Source organism: Gopherus flavomarginatus, chromosome 3 (assembly GCF_025201925.1).
Source record: "Gopherus flavomarginatus isolate rGopFla2 chromosome 3, rGopFla2.mat.asm, whole genome shotgun sequence".
Taxonomy (NCBI): Eukaryota; Metazoa; Chordata; order Testudines; family Testudinidae; genus Gopherus; species Gopherus flavomarginatus.
Genome location: NC_066619.1, coordinates 272877658 through 272895855, shown reverse-complemented (window position 1 = coordinate 272895855; position 18198 = coordinate 272877658). Strand labels below are relative to the sequence as shown.

The 18198-nt window shown below is 40.5% G+C and overlaps 1 protein-coding gene across 9 annotated transcripts in view; it reads left to right on the top strand.

The window, feature by feature from the left end:
- Positions 1–18198, top strand: part of KRCC1 (lysine rich coiled-coil 1) — a 50803-nt gene that overhangs the window by 18050 nt on the left and 14555 nt on the right. For 7 of the 9 annotated variants that reach the window (XR_007773019.1, XR_007773017.1, XR_007773018.1 and 4 more), the window contains exons 2-6: positions 9527–9633; positions 15018–15125; positions 15215–15389; positions 16142–16420; positions 17554–17653. Coding sequence is in view for 1 of the 9 variants with exons in the window: in XM_050943377.1 (XP_050799334.1) it covers positions 9527–9633; positions 15018–15125; positions 15215–15389; positions 16142–16420; positions 17554–17653 (769 nt within the window). In the remaining 8 variants the exon portion in view is untranslated. Of the gene's footprint in view, positions 1–9526; positions 9634–14551; positions 14780–15017; positions 15126–15214; positions 15390–16141; positions 16421–17553; positions 17654–18198 lie in introns of those variants that run through there. The other 2 variants (XR_007773020.1, XR_007773021.1) reach the window with 2 other exon arrangements.

The following is an 18198-nucleotide window of genomic DNA, read 5'->3' as shown; positions in this document are numbered from 1 at the left end:
GGCTGAGTTCTGTAGTGGCCAAATATAGTAAGCCCTAAAATCACAGGCAAGAATTATTGCTTTGTCTCCTCCTTAGAATATCACTAAGATCAGAACAAAAGCAATGCTCTATATTTCCCAAGGATATTGAGGATACATTGGGTAATGACTGTGACGATCTCCAAATCTCCTCATTAAATATCATATATAAACACATGGAGTGAAATTCCAGCCCCATTGAATCAATGGCAAAACTCCCATTGATTTCAACAGGGTCAGGATATCACCCTGGGATAGGAAGATGATGATTGGAACAAACTTACCCTCCTTTACTTTGCTCCCCACTCCCATACTCCCAATATTGCTGATCATTAATATTTTCCACTTCTATAGTACTTCCTTTGTGAGCATCTCAGTAGACTTTACAAAATGCTGAGTCTCACAGACCCTGTTTGAGGGATAGGTGAGTAAGCGTTACAATCTCCATTTTACAGATGGTGAAACAGAGACAGAAACTTAAATGACCTATCCAAGGTCACAACAAGTCAGTAACAGAGCAGATAGGAAGTGCCATGCCAGATCAAGCCAACTGTCTGGCTAGCCCAGTGTCCTGCTTCTAACATTGGCGAGTGCTTCAGAGGAATGTGTACGAAACTTGATACTGGACCATTATGGAATTACCTATCCAGAGGGGAAGTTTCTTTGTAACCCCAGGCAGCTACTGATTGACTTGTGCCCAAAAGCAGGAGGGTTTGTATCCCTCCTACACGTTGTTTTCATCCTATCTAATGTAAGTTTGGATGTTCTCATTAGCAATATAAATGTCCAATAAATGAGGACCAATCGCTTTGTGGGGAACAATCATTTATCTGTTTTGTGAGGGAGAATTGTCTTTAAATGACAATGTTAGTTCAGAGCGATCTGAGCCCATGCCCTGGAATGCTTCACAAAGTTTTTGTGGTCATGGACAAAATATTGAGTTTAAAATGGCAATCATGCAGGGCTGCCGCTTTGAATTCAGTATCTCTGTAATGTTTCTCCTTAATGGTGCTGTCTGATGCAAAGTGTTTTTTAAAGTGTATTTAGTGGTCATAAAAGGTGCTGTCTTGGAGACAGAAGCCCTCTGTGTACTCTCCGCAGAAGAGGTTCAGTATAGGCAGTGGCAAGGCATGGTTCTCCACTCTGCCGCCAGTGTGCGTCAGTAGCATTCTTTAGGGATTGCTGTAAGGAGATGAGGGTAAATTCATTCTCCAGCCCATTCAGGTCTGGCCATTTCTGCTGGGAATGCCAAAAGGAATGACGATGCACTGGTTTTGTGATGTGCACACTTGCCCAATAAGAACTGAACTAAGATTGCAAAGGCCACCCTGAAGAGCCTTAATGATGTACTGGCTGGATTAGATTTCAGTGGAGCTGCATCCACTCCTGAATTTTGGTCTGCATGTTTTTGTTGCGTGATCATGTTACACATTGGATAGTGGGAGCATACTACTGGGCAAATATTTTGCTTAAAAATCTGCATTGACACAAAGATAAAATATATTTCATATGCTTAAAGCCAAAACTTTTAGATTTAGGTTCCTAAAGTTCAGCACCAGGAAATGGCTCAATTTTTTTCCAGACATGCTGATCATCTACAGCTCTGACTTCAGTAGGAACTGCAGGTGCTCAGTACCTTTGAAAATCAGGCTGCTTAAAGCCTTGTCTGGTTTAGGAAAAGTGGGTATGGTTATGTTGGGCTTAGCTAACTCATTTCCTAATATACATGCTTGTTAATACCTTTGGCTCAATTTCAGCAGGTCAGGTTACTAAGCTAAAAGTGTTACTGTACAATTACAGTGTGTATGGGGGGAGGGGAGAGGCAGCTGAGTTTGTCAGGCTTAGCAAGCTCATAGCCGCTAAGTCGGACCTAGACTTAACCTTTTCTCTCTAGACAAAGCTTATTTAGGGGCCAATCTTTAGCCAACTAGGTTAAAAAAAATCATTGGCCTAATTCTACAAAACAATCAGACTGTTCAGCTACCTAGCAAAATGAGCATGACAGTTTGCCAGCCTAGTCTGAAAACCTACTCACCTAGATTTACCATATAGATAATATTTTTAAAAATCCCATTACAAGTACTTGCAACTTTGCATGCTATATATCCCCATTTCCTCTTGTTTTGTTTTTAGATTCCTGACTTTTTGCCATGCATGTCATATCAGGAGTTTGCAGGGGGATGATGAATAATGCTACTCAGTTTCTTGTAACAGAACGCAAAATGCTGATCATGGGAATTTGACAAATGGAAAGTCATGTGCATGGGAAAGAATCATTTGAACTACCTATGTATATTGCTGGGTTCTAAATTAGCTATGACTAGTCAAAAACAAGACCTATTTGTCATTGTGGGCAACTCAATATAATTCTCTGCTCACTGTGCAGCAGCAATCAAAAAAGTAAAGAGTAAACGGATGTTGCCAGTTCTTATGATTGTATCAGAAGACTCATAATATTAAGTGTCTCTCCAAAAGTCTTGCCTCCTTGTCATTTTATTAGCTGAAAATCCCAACTTCCATTTGAAAAAAAAAAAAGTTTCTAGCCATCATGATGTGAAGAATGTGAACCCCAAAGGCTCAAAACCCCAAAAATCCTGAATTTATTATTTGTTTAAAATCTCATGATACTTACATTAGTCTCATATTTTTATTTTTTTTTTTTTTTTAAGATCAACTCTTTTTTTGGACACTTGGGGTTGGCAATACTACAAATGTTAAGATGTGCAAATAACAGAACAGAAAATAATACAGAGAACATTATGCCGCTATATCAATGTATTCTCACCTGGATTCTGCTTACCCTATTAGAGAAAAGATAGAACTAAAATAGGAGAGGGAGGAGATGTCTGAAGAGAAAAGACAAAATTGATCAAAAGTATAGAAACTTTTAAGGAGAGATTGGAAAGATAGGAACTACTAAGGAGGGATCTAAGATGTAACATGATAGACGTATAGAAAATAAAAAATGGTATCGTCTGAGTGTATCACGTCCTACTATTTATTCTTTTGCATAATACAAGAACAGGGGGACACTCACTGAAAATGAAAGGCAACATTTAAAGTGGTAAGTTTTTTTTTTCTTTTTTTAATGCAAGCCACAGTTAACCCAAAGAAGTCATTACCACAAGATATCATTGAGGACAAGAGCATAGCAGGATTCAGAAAAGGATTAGAAATGTTCTAAGAGAAAACATAGGAATTACAATGCCAGATTAGACCCGTGGTTTCTCTAATCCAATATTTATTTCTGACAATGGCCTGTACTAGCTACGTTAGAGGAAGATGCAAGAAATTCTGCAACGAGCAGTTGTGGTATAACCTACCCATATAGAAAGCTTCTTAATCTTCATTGGCTTATGGGGGGTTTTTTGTCCAGAAACATGCAAACCTTTGGGCTTCAGGGATAAACACGTGACTGACAGCTAGAAAAAATCTTCTATTGCAGATTATTTTACTATTGGCCATTACAATGTTTCTAGCACCTTCCTGTGAAATATCTGGTTTTGGCCACTGTGAGAGACAGGACACCAGAATAGATGGACCACTCATCTGATCTGCAAAAAGAACAAGGAGTCCTTGTGGCACCTTAGAGACTAACAAATTTATTTGGGCATAAGCTTTCGTGGGCTAGAACCCACTTCATCAGATGCATGGAGTGGAAAATACAGGAGCAGGTATAAATACATGAAAAAATTGGAGTTGTCCTACCAAGTGTGAGGTCAATCTAATGAGACAATTTAATTAACAGTAGGATACCAAGAGAGGAAAAATAACTTTTGTAGTGGTAATGAGAGTGGCCCATTTCAAACAGTTGACAAGAAGGTGTGAGTAACAGTAGGGGAAAATTAGTATGGAGGAAATTAGGTTTAGGTTTTGTAATGATCCAGCCACTCCCAGTCTTTATTCAGGCATAATTTGAGGGTGTCTAGTTTGCAAATTAATTCAAGTTTTACTGTTAATTGAACTGTCTCATTAGACTGACCTCACTCTTGATAAGGCAACTCCCATCTTTTCATGTATTTATACCTGCTCTTGTATTTTCCACTCCATGCCGCTGGTGAAGTGGGTTCTAGCCCACGAAAGCTTATGCCCAAATACATTTGTTAGTCTCTAAGGTGCCACAAGGACTCCTCGTTTTTGCTGATACAGACTAACACAGCTACCCCTCTGTAGTCTGATCTGGTGTGGCAATTCCTATGTCCTAGTTATTTTTAACTTGAAACAATATCTGAGTTTAATGAAGAGGGGAAGCTGACTAGGCCTAGTCTGTGTCCTTTTAGAAGTTTGACTCAGTTTGACACTGCAACAAAATAAAACTGAGTAGAATTAGTCAGTTTCCCTTTGCAACATTTTAATAGCAGCGTGAAATTAACAACACGTAATAGCACATCATTGCTTGTGTGCGTACAGCTGGGTGGTAGAGTGACTAGCAAGAAGCATCAGTAAATTGTATTGACCACCAACCCGCTCTGAAAGGGAAATGAACTAGATCAATTTATAGCCCTCTTCCACCTTTAATTTTTTTTGTTCTTATCTGTGAGATAAGGACTGCAAATGGACCTGTCTCAGTGCTGACTTTGATTTGCAGCACTCCCTTCATTCTCTGATTTTTTTAAAAAAAGTACATGTGTTTTAAGAATGCCATTTATAGTGTAACACTTCTTGGCAATCACCAGAGGGAAATGTTCATCTGCTGTTCCTCAGAGTGTTTATAATGTAAAGTTAAAGTTGGTTGACACAGAGAGTAGCCAGCCAACAGGTGTTAGCTGTTTGCCAGCACCAGAAGGGGAAAGAACACAGTGTACCTGATACGCAGTTCCTTTTCTCAGGTGACCCTTAGGTTATGTCTACACAACAGCAGCACAGCTATAGTCTTTCCATCGATGTAGATAATCCACCCTTGTGACAGAAGGTAGCTAAGCTGATGGAAGAATTTTTCTGTCAACCTAACTGTGTCTATACCATGGCTTAGGCCGACTTTACTACATTGCACAGGGGTATGAATTTTTCACACCCTTGAATGACGTAGCTAGGTCAACCTAAATTTTAGGTATAAACCGGGCTTCCATTTGATTATTTTTAGGACTGAGAAGCTTAAAAATCATAAACTTCTGTGTTTAGCTGAAAAGCGTAATCTAGGAATAAGCAGAGCCATAGAAGTTATAAATGGAAAAATACCAATAGTTCAAACTCCAATTTCATGAAACATGACTATGATACAGTCTTTTGCACATTAAAAAAAATCAAACCGTATTGATCCCCAGTCTTTGGTAAGGGTGGCTGTCATCTTATGCTCCCAGAAGGATGGAGAGAGAGAAGCCATTTTAGTGTCATGTAATAATGTCCATTAATTTTGTGCAGCACTTAGATACCATGACCGTAGGCACTACCATAAAAATCTAATAGATATATTGAGTTTGATATACTCGTTCAAACTTTTACAAGATAGCTGAATTGCTTATAAATTCTGGATTGAAGTTTAGAACTCAAGCAGAAGTCCTACATTTATATTTTGACGTTTTTTTATCCCACTGAAATCAGTTGGAGCTGCTGGGCACCCAGCGCTCTTGGAAAAACAGGCCATTTATTCTGGGATATGGGAACTTCAGCATTCATTTTAGAAAATTTTGATTACAGTATTTTTTAGGTGCTCTTACTATACGAATGATAGCACATAGTCAGACTTTTTTATGTAGTCAGTATGCTTTGAAATGATAGAAGAATCTAGAATAAGAGAACCTCTGGTAACAAAATTCTGCTTTTTACACAGACCCCACTTCAAATTGCATTGACAAGAAATAAAAAATGCCCACTGTAAACCAATGTCTATGCAGTTCAGGCAACGCACAGTTCAAGTACTATGGTTAAGATTTTCAAGGCAGCCCAGGGGATTTTAATTTTCCATTAAAACTTGTGGAAAATTTGTGTCCTAATCCCCTGCACTCTCTTGAGAATCTAAACACATATCTTTAAGAAGTGACTGCGTATTAATAGTACTTCTTGTTGGACTAGAAGCTCAGGAGACCTGCTATTCCTTATAAAACCAAATATCAAATCAGTATTTGCTTTTTGTAGGTGTACGATAGTAAAACATAACTTTATGGCATCCAGTTAATTGTTTCAACTCTGTTCCGTGAAACCACCAGATCCATATTCCCTGCTGCTAACACCACAACATTTCTTTTCCTTTCGCACTCCACATCAGGATTCATAGGTGTGCTATAGAAATATTTGACAGCACATTTTTGCATACCTTTCTTCTCTGCTAAGAAATCTGTGCAATGTGAATCTATAGTCATGAGACCATATTTACCATTAATGTTCTTGAGCGGGTCAGGAAAGATTGTCCAAGTTTCCCTGTTCAAAACAAGAAATATTGCAAACATTTTCTAACGGCAAATAAGGCAGCCATTGGCCATGGAAATATTATCATGTGTATTCCCTTACATTCCAATTCAGTTTTTTAAAAAAGAGTTCTCCATATATATTTCCCCAGTGTAGACGTCCCTTTACTGTTCAGTGCTCTTGCTAGTTACGCAGGATAAGGGGCCTTCCTTTAGGCAAACTGATCCAGTTTTGTTGAAAGTTTGTAACTTTCGGAGACTTAGGTAGGCTTGTACTAGAGCACAGAGCTGAGAATCATGAAATCTTGGCTCTCTTCCCAGCTCTGAGTTGCACTTCTTGTGTGGCTCGGAGCAAGTCGTTTTACTCTCTCCATTTGACAGGGATGAGACTAAATACATCATGAATCTCTGAGTGTTTTACAGTGGATAGTGCTAGAGAAATGAAAAACATGATTAGAATTAAGCATCTGGCCAATGTAACTCATGAAAAGTGTTTGAAAATAAAGTTTGTATTTGGAAATAATATTTGTGAGCCAATGACTGGTGGTGGACATCTTGCTGAAAAGCAACATTTGTCACATAGTCATTCTGGGAACCCAACGCAAGAGACTGTAAGGGCCACATTTTTCAAGGTCTTTGCCCGTGAATTGCAGTTACAGATCAACCAGTAGTTGTGTGCAAGTCAGGGCTGTATATGTGCGTAGATACAATAATAAAGATTTGTGCGTCGGCAAATCCCCACATTGTACGAGTGCGTCAAGACTTTGTGGTAGAAGCTTTTCTTTGGATTGTTAAACTGATATTAAAGCAACATGCAAAGTGGTTTTATAGTCCCATGTTTCAGGCTTCCATTCTGTAGGAGCCACAAATTGGTGTCCCTTTTCAAGGAGATGACTGCAGCTGTGTCAGTTCATTCCTACGTTGTACTGCTTGTACTTAAATGCATGCTTGATTAAGAGAAGTGTTTGAATATGTCTAAAACCACTCTTTTATAACGAGTATTTTGTATGCACAGATAAGCTGATGACTGTTCTCCCTAGCATTAGCAGAGGGAATATCATTCAGAGCAATAAAATGTTCATAGCCAGGGGATCTCAAACTTTCATAGTGTGGACCACCACCTAACAGAGAGCATCTCATAGACCTGACACCTCCCCTAGCATTTGTGGTCATACAGACCATCTGGCTACCCACATGGTCCTTTTCATCCCGTGTGCTCCTAGACATATTACCTGGTACATTTTTTTCTCTTGCTCCCCCGGATGTTCCTTTCCTGTTGCTGAATGGCAGCTGCAGTTCCACTGGTGACTCCAATCCCCAAGGGCTGTTTCCACCTACTACCTTTATGAGAGCATCCCTTAATGGAGACATTAAAACTTGCTCTTGTTCTTTGCTTCAGTCTCCTCACTGGGATCTTCAAGGCCCTGCCAATTCAGTGCCTGGTTGTATTTCCTCCTCTCTTCTTCCCAAACATCCCTGCTAACTGCACTTGTTATGTCCACTTCCATGCTCCCCTTTAAGGGCTTGTTAACACAAGAAGGGTTTAAACAGAGGTGTGAATTTGAGCCCATTTATTTAAACCAATGCACACCCTTATGTGTGGACACTCTTACTTCATTTTAAGAGTGGCTTTTTTTGGTTTAGTTTAAGAATTTATCTACACTTGAAAATTAATTTGGATTAAGTGTGAATTTCAAGACAGTCAACCTTGGATTAAGCTAAATGGGAATAAGATTCTCTGGAACAAGAGTGTCCACACATGGAACAGCTACTGTGCTTTAAATTCACACCAGACCTGATCCAAATTTACTTCCAAGTGTAGGCCCCCTCAAGTCAACGAGGGTTAAACTAAACCAGAACAAACCACTCGTAAACTGAAAAAAAGCATTCCCAGAGGGGTTTGCCCCAGTTTAACTAAATCAGTTTAAAAACCAATTTAAGGTAAACTAGTGCAACTTTTCTTGACAAGGCCTCGCTGCCTTCCTCTTTTCATGTGTCTAGCCACTTCCTCATCGTCCTTCAGATCTCCTTCAAAATGCACTTCTTTTGCCAAACCTTCCCACACTGAAATTCATCCCTGTGCAGAGGGCTAGCAAAGGACCTTTGTACTACTTCAGTCCTATTTAAGGGCCTGTTCCCATCCCTTTCCTTTCAGACTGTTTCCAATCCATCTGAACTGGACTCTAAGCCCTCAGGGCAGAATCTTTGCTGTCTCTTTATTTTTATAAGGTCCAGGCACACTTCTGGTTTTCTATAACTAATACCTTGAAAGTCCACTAGAGCCGCAGTTTTGTGGGTGAGATGGTTTAGGTAGCTTTGCAATAGTCCTTTGAAAACATAACCAGGCTCTGTGATTTCTTGCTTTAATATATCACAGTTCAGTGAATGGACCTTTGTTTCATCATCTTGCATTGGATGTAAATATGTGAACATCAACAGACCCTGATATGTCTTATCTTATTGCCCTTATATAAATTCATGGTACACCCACATCTTGAATACCGCAGACAGGTGTGGTTCTCTCATCTCAAAAAAGATATACTGGCATTAGAAAACGTTCAGAGAAGGGCAACTAAAATGATTAGGGGTTTGGAATGGGTCCCATATGAGGAGAGATTAAAGAGGCTAGGATTTTTCAGCTTGGAAAAGAGGAGACTAAGGAGGGATATGATAGAGGTATATAAAATCATGAGTGATGTGGAGAAAGTGTTGTTCCCATAATATAAGAACTAGGGGCCACCAAATGAAATTAATGGGCAGCAGGTTTAAAACAAATAAAAGGAAGTTCTTCTCGCAGCGCACAGTCAACCTGTGGAACTCCTTGCCTGAGGAGGTTGTGAAGGCTAGGACTATAACAGAGTTTAAAAGAGAACTAGATAAGTACATTAATGGCTATTAGCCAGGATGGGTAAGGAATGGTTTCCCTAGCCTCTGTTTGTCAGAGGGTGGAGATGGATGGCAGGAGAGAGATTACTTGATCATTACTTGTTAGGTTCACTCCTTCTGGGACACCTGGCATTGGTTGCTGTTGGTAGACAGGATACTGGGCTGGATGGACCTTTGGTCTGACCCAGTATGGCTGTTCTTATGTCTCTTAAGTAAAGAAATGTAAATCTTTCTTGTTCTAGTTACTGACTGCTCCTTTCTTTAACCTTTGATTTTAGGTGGTACATTGGATGAGGCGATGAGAAAAGATCTTTTCACAGACACCTTCTGTAAAGTGTGTGGGGCTGTGCTGCAGTTTGAGTCACAAAGAATTTCACATTATGAGGTAAGCCATAAGCATATGTCAGTATCCTCCTACATAATCATAGAATCTCGGGGTTGAAAGGGACCTCAGGAGGTCATCTAGTCCAACCCCTTGCTCAAAGCCAGACAGATTTTTGCCCCAGATCCCTAAATGGCCCCCTCAAGGATTGAACTCACAACTCTGGGTTTAGTAGGCCAATGCTCAAATCACTGAACTATTCCTCCCCCGCCCCAAGCTACCTATATTTTTTCAATAACAATTGCATTGCATATGGATCACTGGTGGCTTTTTGTGGTGAGTTATCAAAGACTCATCATCATGGTTGGATGGTGACCAGAGTTGCATACTGTGACTAGCAGGCTCAGTTACAGGTAATGCAGCTGAAGGGCTGTGCACATGTTCTAGGTAGATCACATAGGACACAGTGAACTATAAATCATGCGGAAGGCTTTTATTCTTGGAACTAATAAATATCTTGGGTGAATACTTTATATGTCATAAAGTGTCCTTTGCCTTTACGTGAGACCCTGTGTCTGTACAGAGGTTCCCAGGCACTAGCATTTCTTCCAGTTTCAGCCAAAGCAATACTATCTCTTCACTCTCAGTCTTCACAAGTTAAAGAAGTTCAGAATGTCTACTGCCTTGGTAGTTCTTTCTTGTTATCTATAGTAGAAACTGAAGATGTGCTCCAGCAAGGGGCCAAGTGCCCTTAACTTTTGTTCACTTCTGTTGGAGTAAGAGACACTCAGCACCTCATAGGGATCAGGCGTCAGCATGAGTTTTTCTCTTTTGGGATATGTCCTCTCTGGGGAAAAAACAAAAAGTGTGTTAGCTCAGGTTAGTTAACTTGGGTTAAAATAGCAATGAAGACATGGCATGTCAGCTTTTCACTTGGGTTAGCAACTCAACTTAACCTCAAGCTCCCCTAAAGGCTTTGAACTTGAGCTGCTAACCTGAGTTAAAAACAGAGTTGCTGTGTCTTCGCTGCTATTTTAACCCAGATAGTTAACCTGAGCTAAGAACACACCATTGTTTTAGTTTTTTGCAGTGCAGACATACTCTTTGTTGAATCTGACCTCAGCTGAGGATGCAGATAATATCCTAATGACTTCACCGTTACAGGGGGAAAGGCTGTTTTCCATACTAATAGTGTTTTCTGAGTCAGTGTTTTAGCCAGCCTTGAACTTGTGTGTAGCAACATCTCGTTCTCTTTGGTGGCATTGCATGGGCAACCTGGGATTGCCCCTCTGAAGCCATGGCATCCGTTTGGATAGTATCAGCTCAGAGCAGGCAAATGACATGTTGGCCAGCAGGTGACTACCATATCCTGGAACCTATGTGAATCTGTGTTTTACCAGCATAGGGTGTGGTGTGAGATGGCACCTCAGAATTAGCAGTAAATATGTCCAACGGCTGTGATGGGATGTTTCATGGGGTGGGATCTGAGTTACTACAGAGAATTCTTTCCTGGGTGTCTGGCTGGTGAGTCTTGCCCACATGCTCAGGGTTTAGCTGATCACCATATTTGGGGTTGGGAAGGAATTTTCCTCCAGGGCAGATTGGCAGAGGCCCTGGGGGGGTTTTGCCTTCCTCTGCAGCATGGGACATTTGCTGAAAGATTCTCTGCACCTTGAAGTCTTTAAACCATGATTTGAGGACTTCAATGGCTCAGACATAGGTTTGATACAGGAGTGAGTGGGTGAGATTCTGTGGCCTGCGTTGTGCAGGAGGTCAGACTAGATGATCATAATGGTCCCTTCTGACCTTAAAGTCTATGATTCTATGAATTAAAAAGGAACTGAAAAATGTAGGATCCTTCCTATTGTGAGGCAGAATAGCCTTGTGGTTAAGGCACAAGAGTGGGAAGCAGTGAGAGCCTGGTTCTCGTTTTCAGTACAATAGACTTTCTCTGAGATCTTGTGTATGTTTCTTAGCTTGTCCAGCCTGTCATGTCCCCATCTGTTATAGCGAGATGGAAGGGATGCTTGTTTCACTAAGGTGAGGATTAACTCATGACTGTAAAGATTGCTTTTAGATCCTTGAACAGAAACCCCTATAAAAGTACTACATATTAGCATTATTGATTAACTTAACTTCTGTACCTGGAAAGATAATGGAGCAAATAATTAAGCAATCAATTTGCAAGCATCTAGAAGAAAATAAGGTGATAAGTAACAGTCAGCATGGATTTGTCAAGAATAAATCGTGTCAAACCAACCTGATAGCTTTCTTTGACAGGGTAACAAGCCTTGTGGATAGGGGGGAAGCGGTAGATGTGGTATATCCTGACTTTAGTAAAGCTTTGGGTACTATCTCTCATGACCTTCTCATAAACAAACTAGGGAAATGCCAGCTAGATGGAGCTACTATAAGGTGGGTGCAAAACTGGTTGGAAAACCGCTCCCAGAGAGTAATCATCAGTGGTTCACAGTCATGCTGGAAGGACATAACGAGTGGGGTTCCGCAGGGATCAGTTCTGGGTCCAGTTCTGTTCAATATCTTCATCAATGATTTAGATAATGGCATGGAGAGTACACTTATAAAGTTTGCAGACAATACCAAGCTGGGAAGGGTTGCAAGTGATTTGGAGGACAGAATTACAATTCAAAATGATCTGGACAAACTGGAGAAATGGTCTGAAGTAAATAGGATGAAATTCAATAAGGACAAATGCAAAGTACTCCACTTAGGAAAGAACAATCAGTTGCACACATACAAAATAGGAAATGACCGCCTAGGAAGGGGTACTGCAGAAAGGGATATGGGGGTCATAGTGGACTGTAAGCTAAATATGAGTCAACAGCGTAACACTGTTGCAAAAAAAGCAAACATAATTCTGGGGTGTATTAGAAGGAGCGTTGTAAGCAAGACACAAGAAGTAATTCTTCCACTCTACTCCGCGCTGATTAGGCCTCAATTGGAGTACTGTGTCCATTTCTGGGTGCTACATTTCAGGAGAGATGTGGACAAATTGGAGACAGTCCAGAGAAGAGCAACAAAAATGATTAAAGGTCTAGAAAACATGACCTATGAGGGAAGATTGAAAAAATTGGGTCTGTTTAGTCTGGAGAAGAGAAGACTGAGAGAGGACATAAGTTTTCATGGACATAAAAGGTTATTACATGGAAGAGGGAGAAAAATTGTTCTTCTTAACCTCTGAGGATAGGACCAGAAGCAATGGGCTTAAACTGCAGCAAGATCAATTTAGGTTGGACGTTAGGAAAAACTTCCTAACTGTCAGAGTGGTTAAGCACTGGAATAAATTGCCTTGGGAGGCTGTGGAATCTCCATCACTGGAGATTTTTAAGAGCAGGTTAGACAAACCATCTGTCAGGGATGGCCTAAATAATACTTAGTCCTGCCATGAGTGCAGGGGACTGGACTAGGTAACCTCTCAAGGTCCCTTCCAGTGCTATGATTCTATGATTAATAAATATTATTATACAAACAGTCTTTGTCCAGTTGTGATTCTCTTGCTATATCAATACAATCCGTAAGTATGAAAGCAGCTTCTCATAGTTTCATAGAGTTTAAGGCCAGAAAGGACCATTAGATCATCTAGTTTGACCTCCTGTGTATCTGACCTCCTGTATAATACAGCCCATAAACCTTCCTTAAAATAATTCTTAGAACAGATCTTTTAGAAAAACATCCAATCTTGATTTAAAAATTGCCAGTGGTGGATAATCCACCACAACCCTTGATAAATTGTTCCAATGGTTAATTACCTCACTGTTAAAAATGTACACCTTATTTCCAGTCTTAATTTGTCTAGCTTCAACTTCCAGCCAATGGATCATGTTATACTTTTCTCTGCTGGATTGAAGAGCAAATTGTCAAATATTTGTTCCCCGTGTAGATGTTTCTAGACAGTGATCAAGTCACCCCTTAAACTTCTCTCTGTTAAGCTAAATATCATGAGCTCCTTGAGTCTATCACTGTAAGGCATGTTCTCTAATCCTTTAATCATTCTAATGGCTCTTCTCTGAACCCTCTACAATTTATCAATATCCTTCTTGAATTGTGAACGCCAGCAGCAGACACAGTATTTCAGCTGTGATTGCACCAGTGCCAAATACAGAGGTAAAACAATGTCTCTGCTCCTACTTTAGGGTCCACTGTTTATGCATTCAAGGATCACGTCAGCCTTTTTGGCCAGAGCATCACACTGGGAGCTCACATTCATCTGATTATCCACCATGATCCCCAAGTCTTCCTCAGAGTCACTGCTTCCCAGGATAGTCCCCCGTCCTATAAATATGGCCTACATTCTTTGTCCCTAGATGTATACATTTACATTAGTCAGATTAAAATGCATATTGTTTTCTTGCATCCAGTTTACCAAGCAATCTAGATTGCTCTGTCAGTGACCTGTCCTCTTCTTCATTCACCACTCCCCCAATCTTTGTAATCTCTTTTAAAAAGTTATCAAGTTAGTTTGGCAGTATATACTTTCCATAACACTGTGTTGGTTGGCATTAATTAACCCTCTGGTAATTCTTTATTAATCAAGTCCCATATGAGCAGCTCCATTATCTTGCCGGGTATCAGTGTCAGACTGACAGGCCTGTAATTACCCAGGTTATCCGATTTTCCCTTTATAAACAGTGACACAATATTTGCTTTCTTCTGGAACTTCTTCCTCAGTGTTCCAAGAATTATAGAAAATCAATACTAACAGTTCAGTGAGCTCCTCCTTTTAAAACTTTTAGATGCAAGGTATCTGAGCCTGCTGATTTTAAAATGTCTGACTTTAGAAGCTGCGTTTAACATCCTCCTGAGGTACTAGTGGAATGGAACAAGCATTATCGTATGATATGACTACATGATCTGCTTTTTCCCAAATACGGAAACAAGATTTATTGGACATTTCAGCCTTTTCTGCATCATTATTGATAATTCTACAATTTCCATCTAGTAATGGACCAGTACATTTTTAAGGATTATCTGACTCTGAGCAAGTGAACAATACGTACCCTCCAAACATCTGAGAGGATTGTCTGAACCACCTCAGAGCATCAGTGTCTTGTCTCCAGCTGTGGCCCATCCTTCATGCTTCAGAGGAAGGCAAAACAAAAAACAAACAAAAAGCCCCCAACCCAGAATACATCTGGCCAATTGTGATACAGGGATGAGGGGGAGGAGGATTCCTTCCTGACCCCTTCAGGTAACCAGCTGAAGCCTTGAAACATGAGATTTAGATTATAGTCATTGTCTTAATGCAGAGCTGCAAGTATTATGAGCATGCTAAGGGCGGTGCTGAGCTTCCTGTTCTCTCCGTGGACCATGAAGGAAGAGAATGAACAGGGGGATTCTCAGATTTTGACAAAGCAAATCTTAATTTCTGGGTAAATCAGCACATGGGTTCTTGTTAATGGAGTATGATGATTTTTTTCTCTTTCCAGGGCAAAAAGCATGCTCAGAAAGTTCGCCTTTATTTTCAAATGCACAGTGAACAAGATGATGGACAAGAAGCTGGCAAACAGAAGAGACAAGATTATGTGAACTTTCAGGTAACGTTTCCTCTTCAGATCTCTGGCTAAGATGTTAAATGAGCTCTTCTCAGTTACAAGGGTTCAACAATGCTTGTCTTTGGTTTCAGGTGGATGGGAGTGGAGTAGTGGACAAAAACAAATATTGCAATCTTTGCAACATGATTTTTACTTCTCCAGTTGTTGCTCAGTCTCATTACCTGGGAAAAATACATGCCAAAAAGCTGAAGCAATTATCAGGAGACCAACCTCAAGTGCCTGCACAGAGCACTCAACCACAAACAGGTGAGAACTAAATGGGCTCCGTGTTCTACATGGTGCATGTATTTTATTGTCACATCTCTGAAACCAATCAAATGAGGCATTGATCATCTTCCCAGCACTACTACTTCTCTGTGCTTATAGAGTGTATTGAAGTGTGGCAGAAGGTATGACAACTCAAGATGCAGCCATCAAGTGGAAGAATGAAGACATTGTTGCTTAATCAGAGTCAGCAAGTCTATAGCAAAGGACTGGGAGTCAGGGATCTTGGAGTTATGATGCCTGCTCTTCGTCTGACTGTGGCTGGAGGCAAATGTCTCCATTTCTCCATCTGTGAAATGCAAATAACAACACTTCTACTCTTGGGGTATTGTGAGGGTTGATTGCAGCCCTTAGCAGGCATTATATTAATTACTAAATTAGTATTACCAATTATTAAGAGAATCAATCCAAGAACACATAACTTGACTGGCACCTTGTGCTAGCCCTAGGGCTGAAACCTAAAGTATCTTTTGTGTTCTCATGCCACCCACTCAGTATATCTGCAGGAGCTGGAAGAAGGTGACCTGGTGGTGAGAGAAGCTCACGTGCCTGGTGAGCCCATTCTACTTTGTGAGATGAGAGAGTTTGAGGATTATGTTCTCTCTTGAACACTGTAGTCTGTAGGCCACAGGGCTGCTATTCTGCTCTCCCTTTTCGACTCCAGTAGTTCAGTATTTATATTTACATGGTTCCAAAGAATTGTTTCACACTTTCCTTTGTTGTACTATTAACAGGTTCCCCCACTGGTCCTTCTACATCTCTGGCACTACAGCAGCCCTCAGCTGAGAAGCTCTCCCAGGATTCTAATGTTGAAGAGTCCACGTCATCCTCAAGCATTGCTTTGGATTTAAATGATCCAGACAAGTATTGCAAGCTCTGCTCAGCTCCCTTCAATAATCCATTGATGGCCCACCAACATTATGTTGGCAAGAAGCACAAAAGGAACGAAGCACGGAAGAAGATGATGGCGGAGATGGGAGAGGACGCTGTTCCTGCGGAATCCAGTGCAAATGGTAAGTAAGTTATGGGGAATTATTCCAGGGTCTTCAGTGATTGTAGCTGGATGTTTGATGGTGTCTGCTTTGTGCAAGGAAATGAAGGCTCATTCCTCTGCTTTGGACTTAATTTGTTTTCTCCTTTCCCCTTGTGCTGTCTTCTGCTAGATTTTATGGTCTCTGAACATCTTTGCTTTGGAAAATATTTCCTGATGGCACAGAGGTCCAGATCCAGTTGTCATTGAACTTGGCAGCAAAACTCTCATTAACTTTAATGGGAACCGGATCTGGCCCTGTGTGAGTGAACTGCCAGCCCTTCCTATACTAGAACTCAAGAACTGGATCTGACTCCTTATTCAAATGTTACCATTTATATATTTCAGATCTCATTAGATGTATCAGGCTGTTGATCATAAATAAACTCGAAGAATACCCTTTGATGCCAAACAATAGCCTGTTGGGGTTGGGTGTGTTTGCTGAATTTGCCTGATAGATAAGGTTGTTAGCTTTCAAGGTGGGGCATTTATTTATTGATGCTTCAGCTTCTAATGAGGGGGGGGAATTATGTGACTTAGTAAAGCACAAGCCTTTCCTCCTCAGACCTTACCATGTATTCACTTGAGGCTGCCTGTGTTACATCCATTATGTACCACGCTGACATCTCTCTAGGCATCATCCAGTATTCTTTACTCAGGAGATGCCCTTGTCTAAGCTAATACTACTGTATTTAGACTGGATGGGCCAGTTTATATTGTGAATGCTTATACTTTATACACACCATGTATTTACAATAATACTTCAATTTCCAGCACAGCCATCCTTCTTGTCAGCACTTAGGTACCAAGATAATAGACACCCTAGAAATATCAGAGAGAGATAATCATCAATGTCCATAAATAATAATCTCGTCATTTAGATCATGCCCATAATATACTGTATGCTTTAAGGTTTACTATCACAGACTCAAGTTCTCATGTAAGTATAAGAAAACAAAATCTGTTCACTGCAGAAACTTTGCATCTGTCTGTAGAAGATTTTAGGAGGATGCCGTCTCTATAAAATGGCAGTTGCATAAGGGAATAGATCAAATGTGCTTTGCGTTTTGCTGTTTCTTTGCAATCTCTTTAACCTGCAGCTCTCTGTTCTTTCAGCAGTTGGAGTTGGTAACTACATATGTCCTATATGTAACATCACTCTTACATCTATAGAAATGTACCAGTCCCACATGCAAGGAAATAAACATCAGATTAAGTAAGTCTTTTGTCACTGGGGCACCTTGCATTGGCCACTGTTGGAAGACAGGATACTGGGCTAGATGGACCTTTAGTCTGACCCAGTATAGCTGTTTTTATGTTCCTACTGTATATCTCTGGCTGCACCACTGCACTGCTGATTCAAGTTTCTGTTAAAGAGTAGAAGGGCTGGAGGGGGTGCACATCTTGTGCAGCATCCTCTGGTGGCTGCTCTGTTAATTGGCTTTGACATTGCACATTTATTCTTCTGACTTAAATAGACGCCAACAATTTAAAAATCACACTCAGATCAAAAATGTATCTACTATTGGGTGATAATATCGTCTCCTTCCCTTTCCCACTCCCCAGATCAGCTTATGGAGGAAAAACAAACACACACACACTCTCTCTCTCTCTCTCTCTTAGATGTTCCTTGCCAGCGGTAAAGGCCTGCACAGTTTTGCCTTACCAAGTTTGCCACATGGAGGCAGTACCACATACTTCAGTATGGAGCCTTCTGTGCTCAATCACCCTTGTTTACCATTGCCATGGCAATTTAGGACC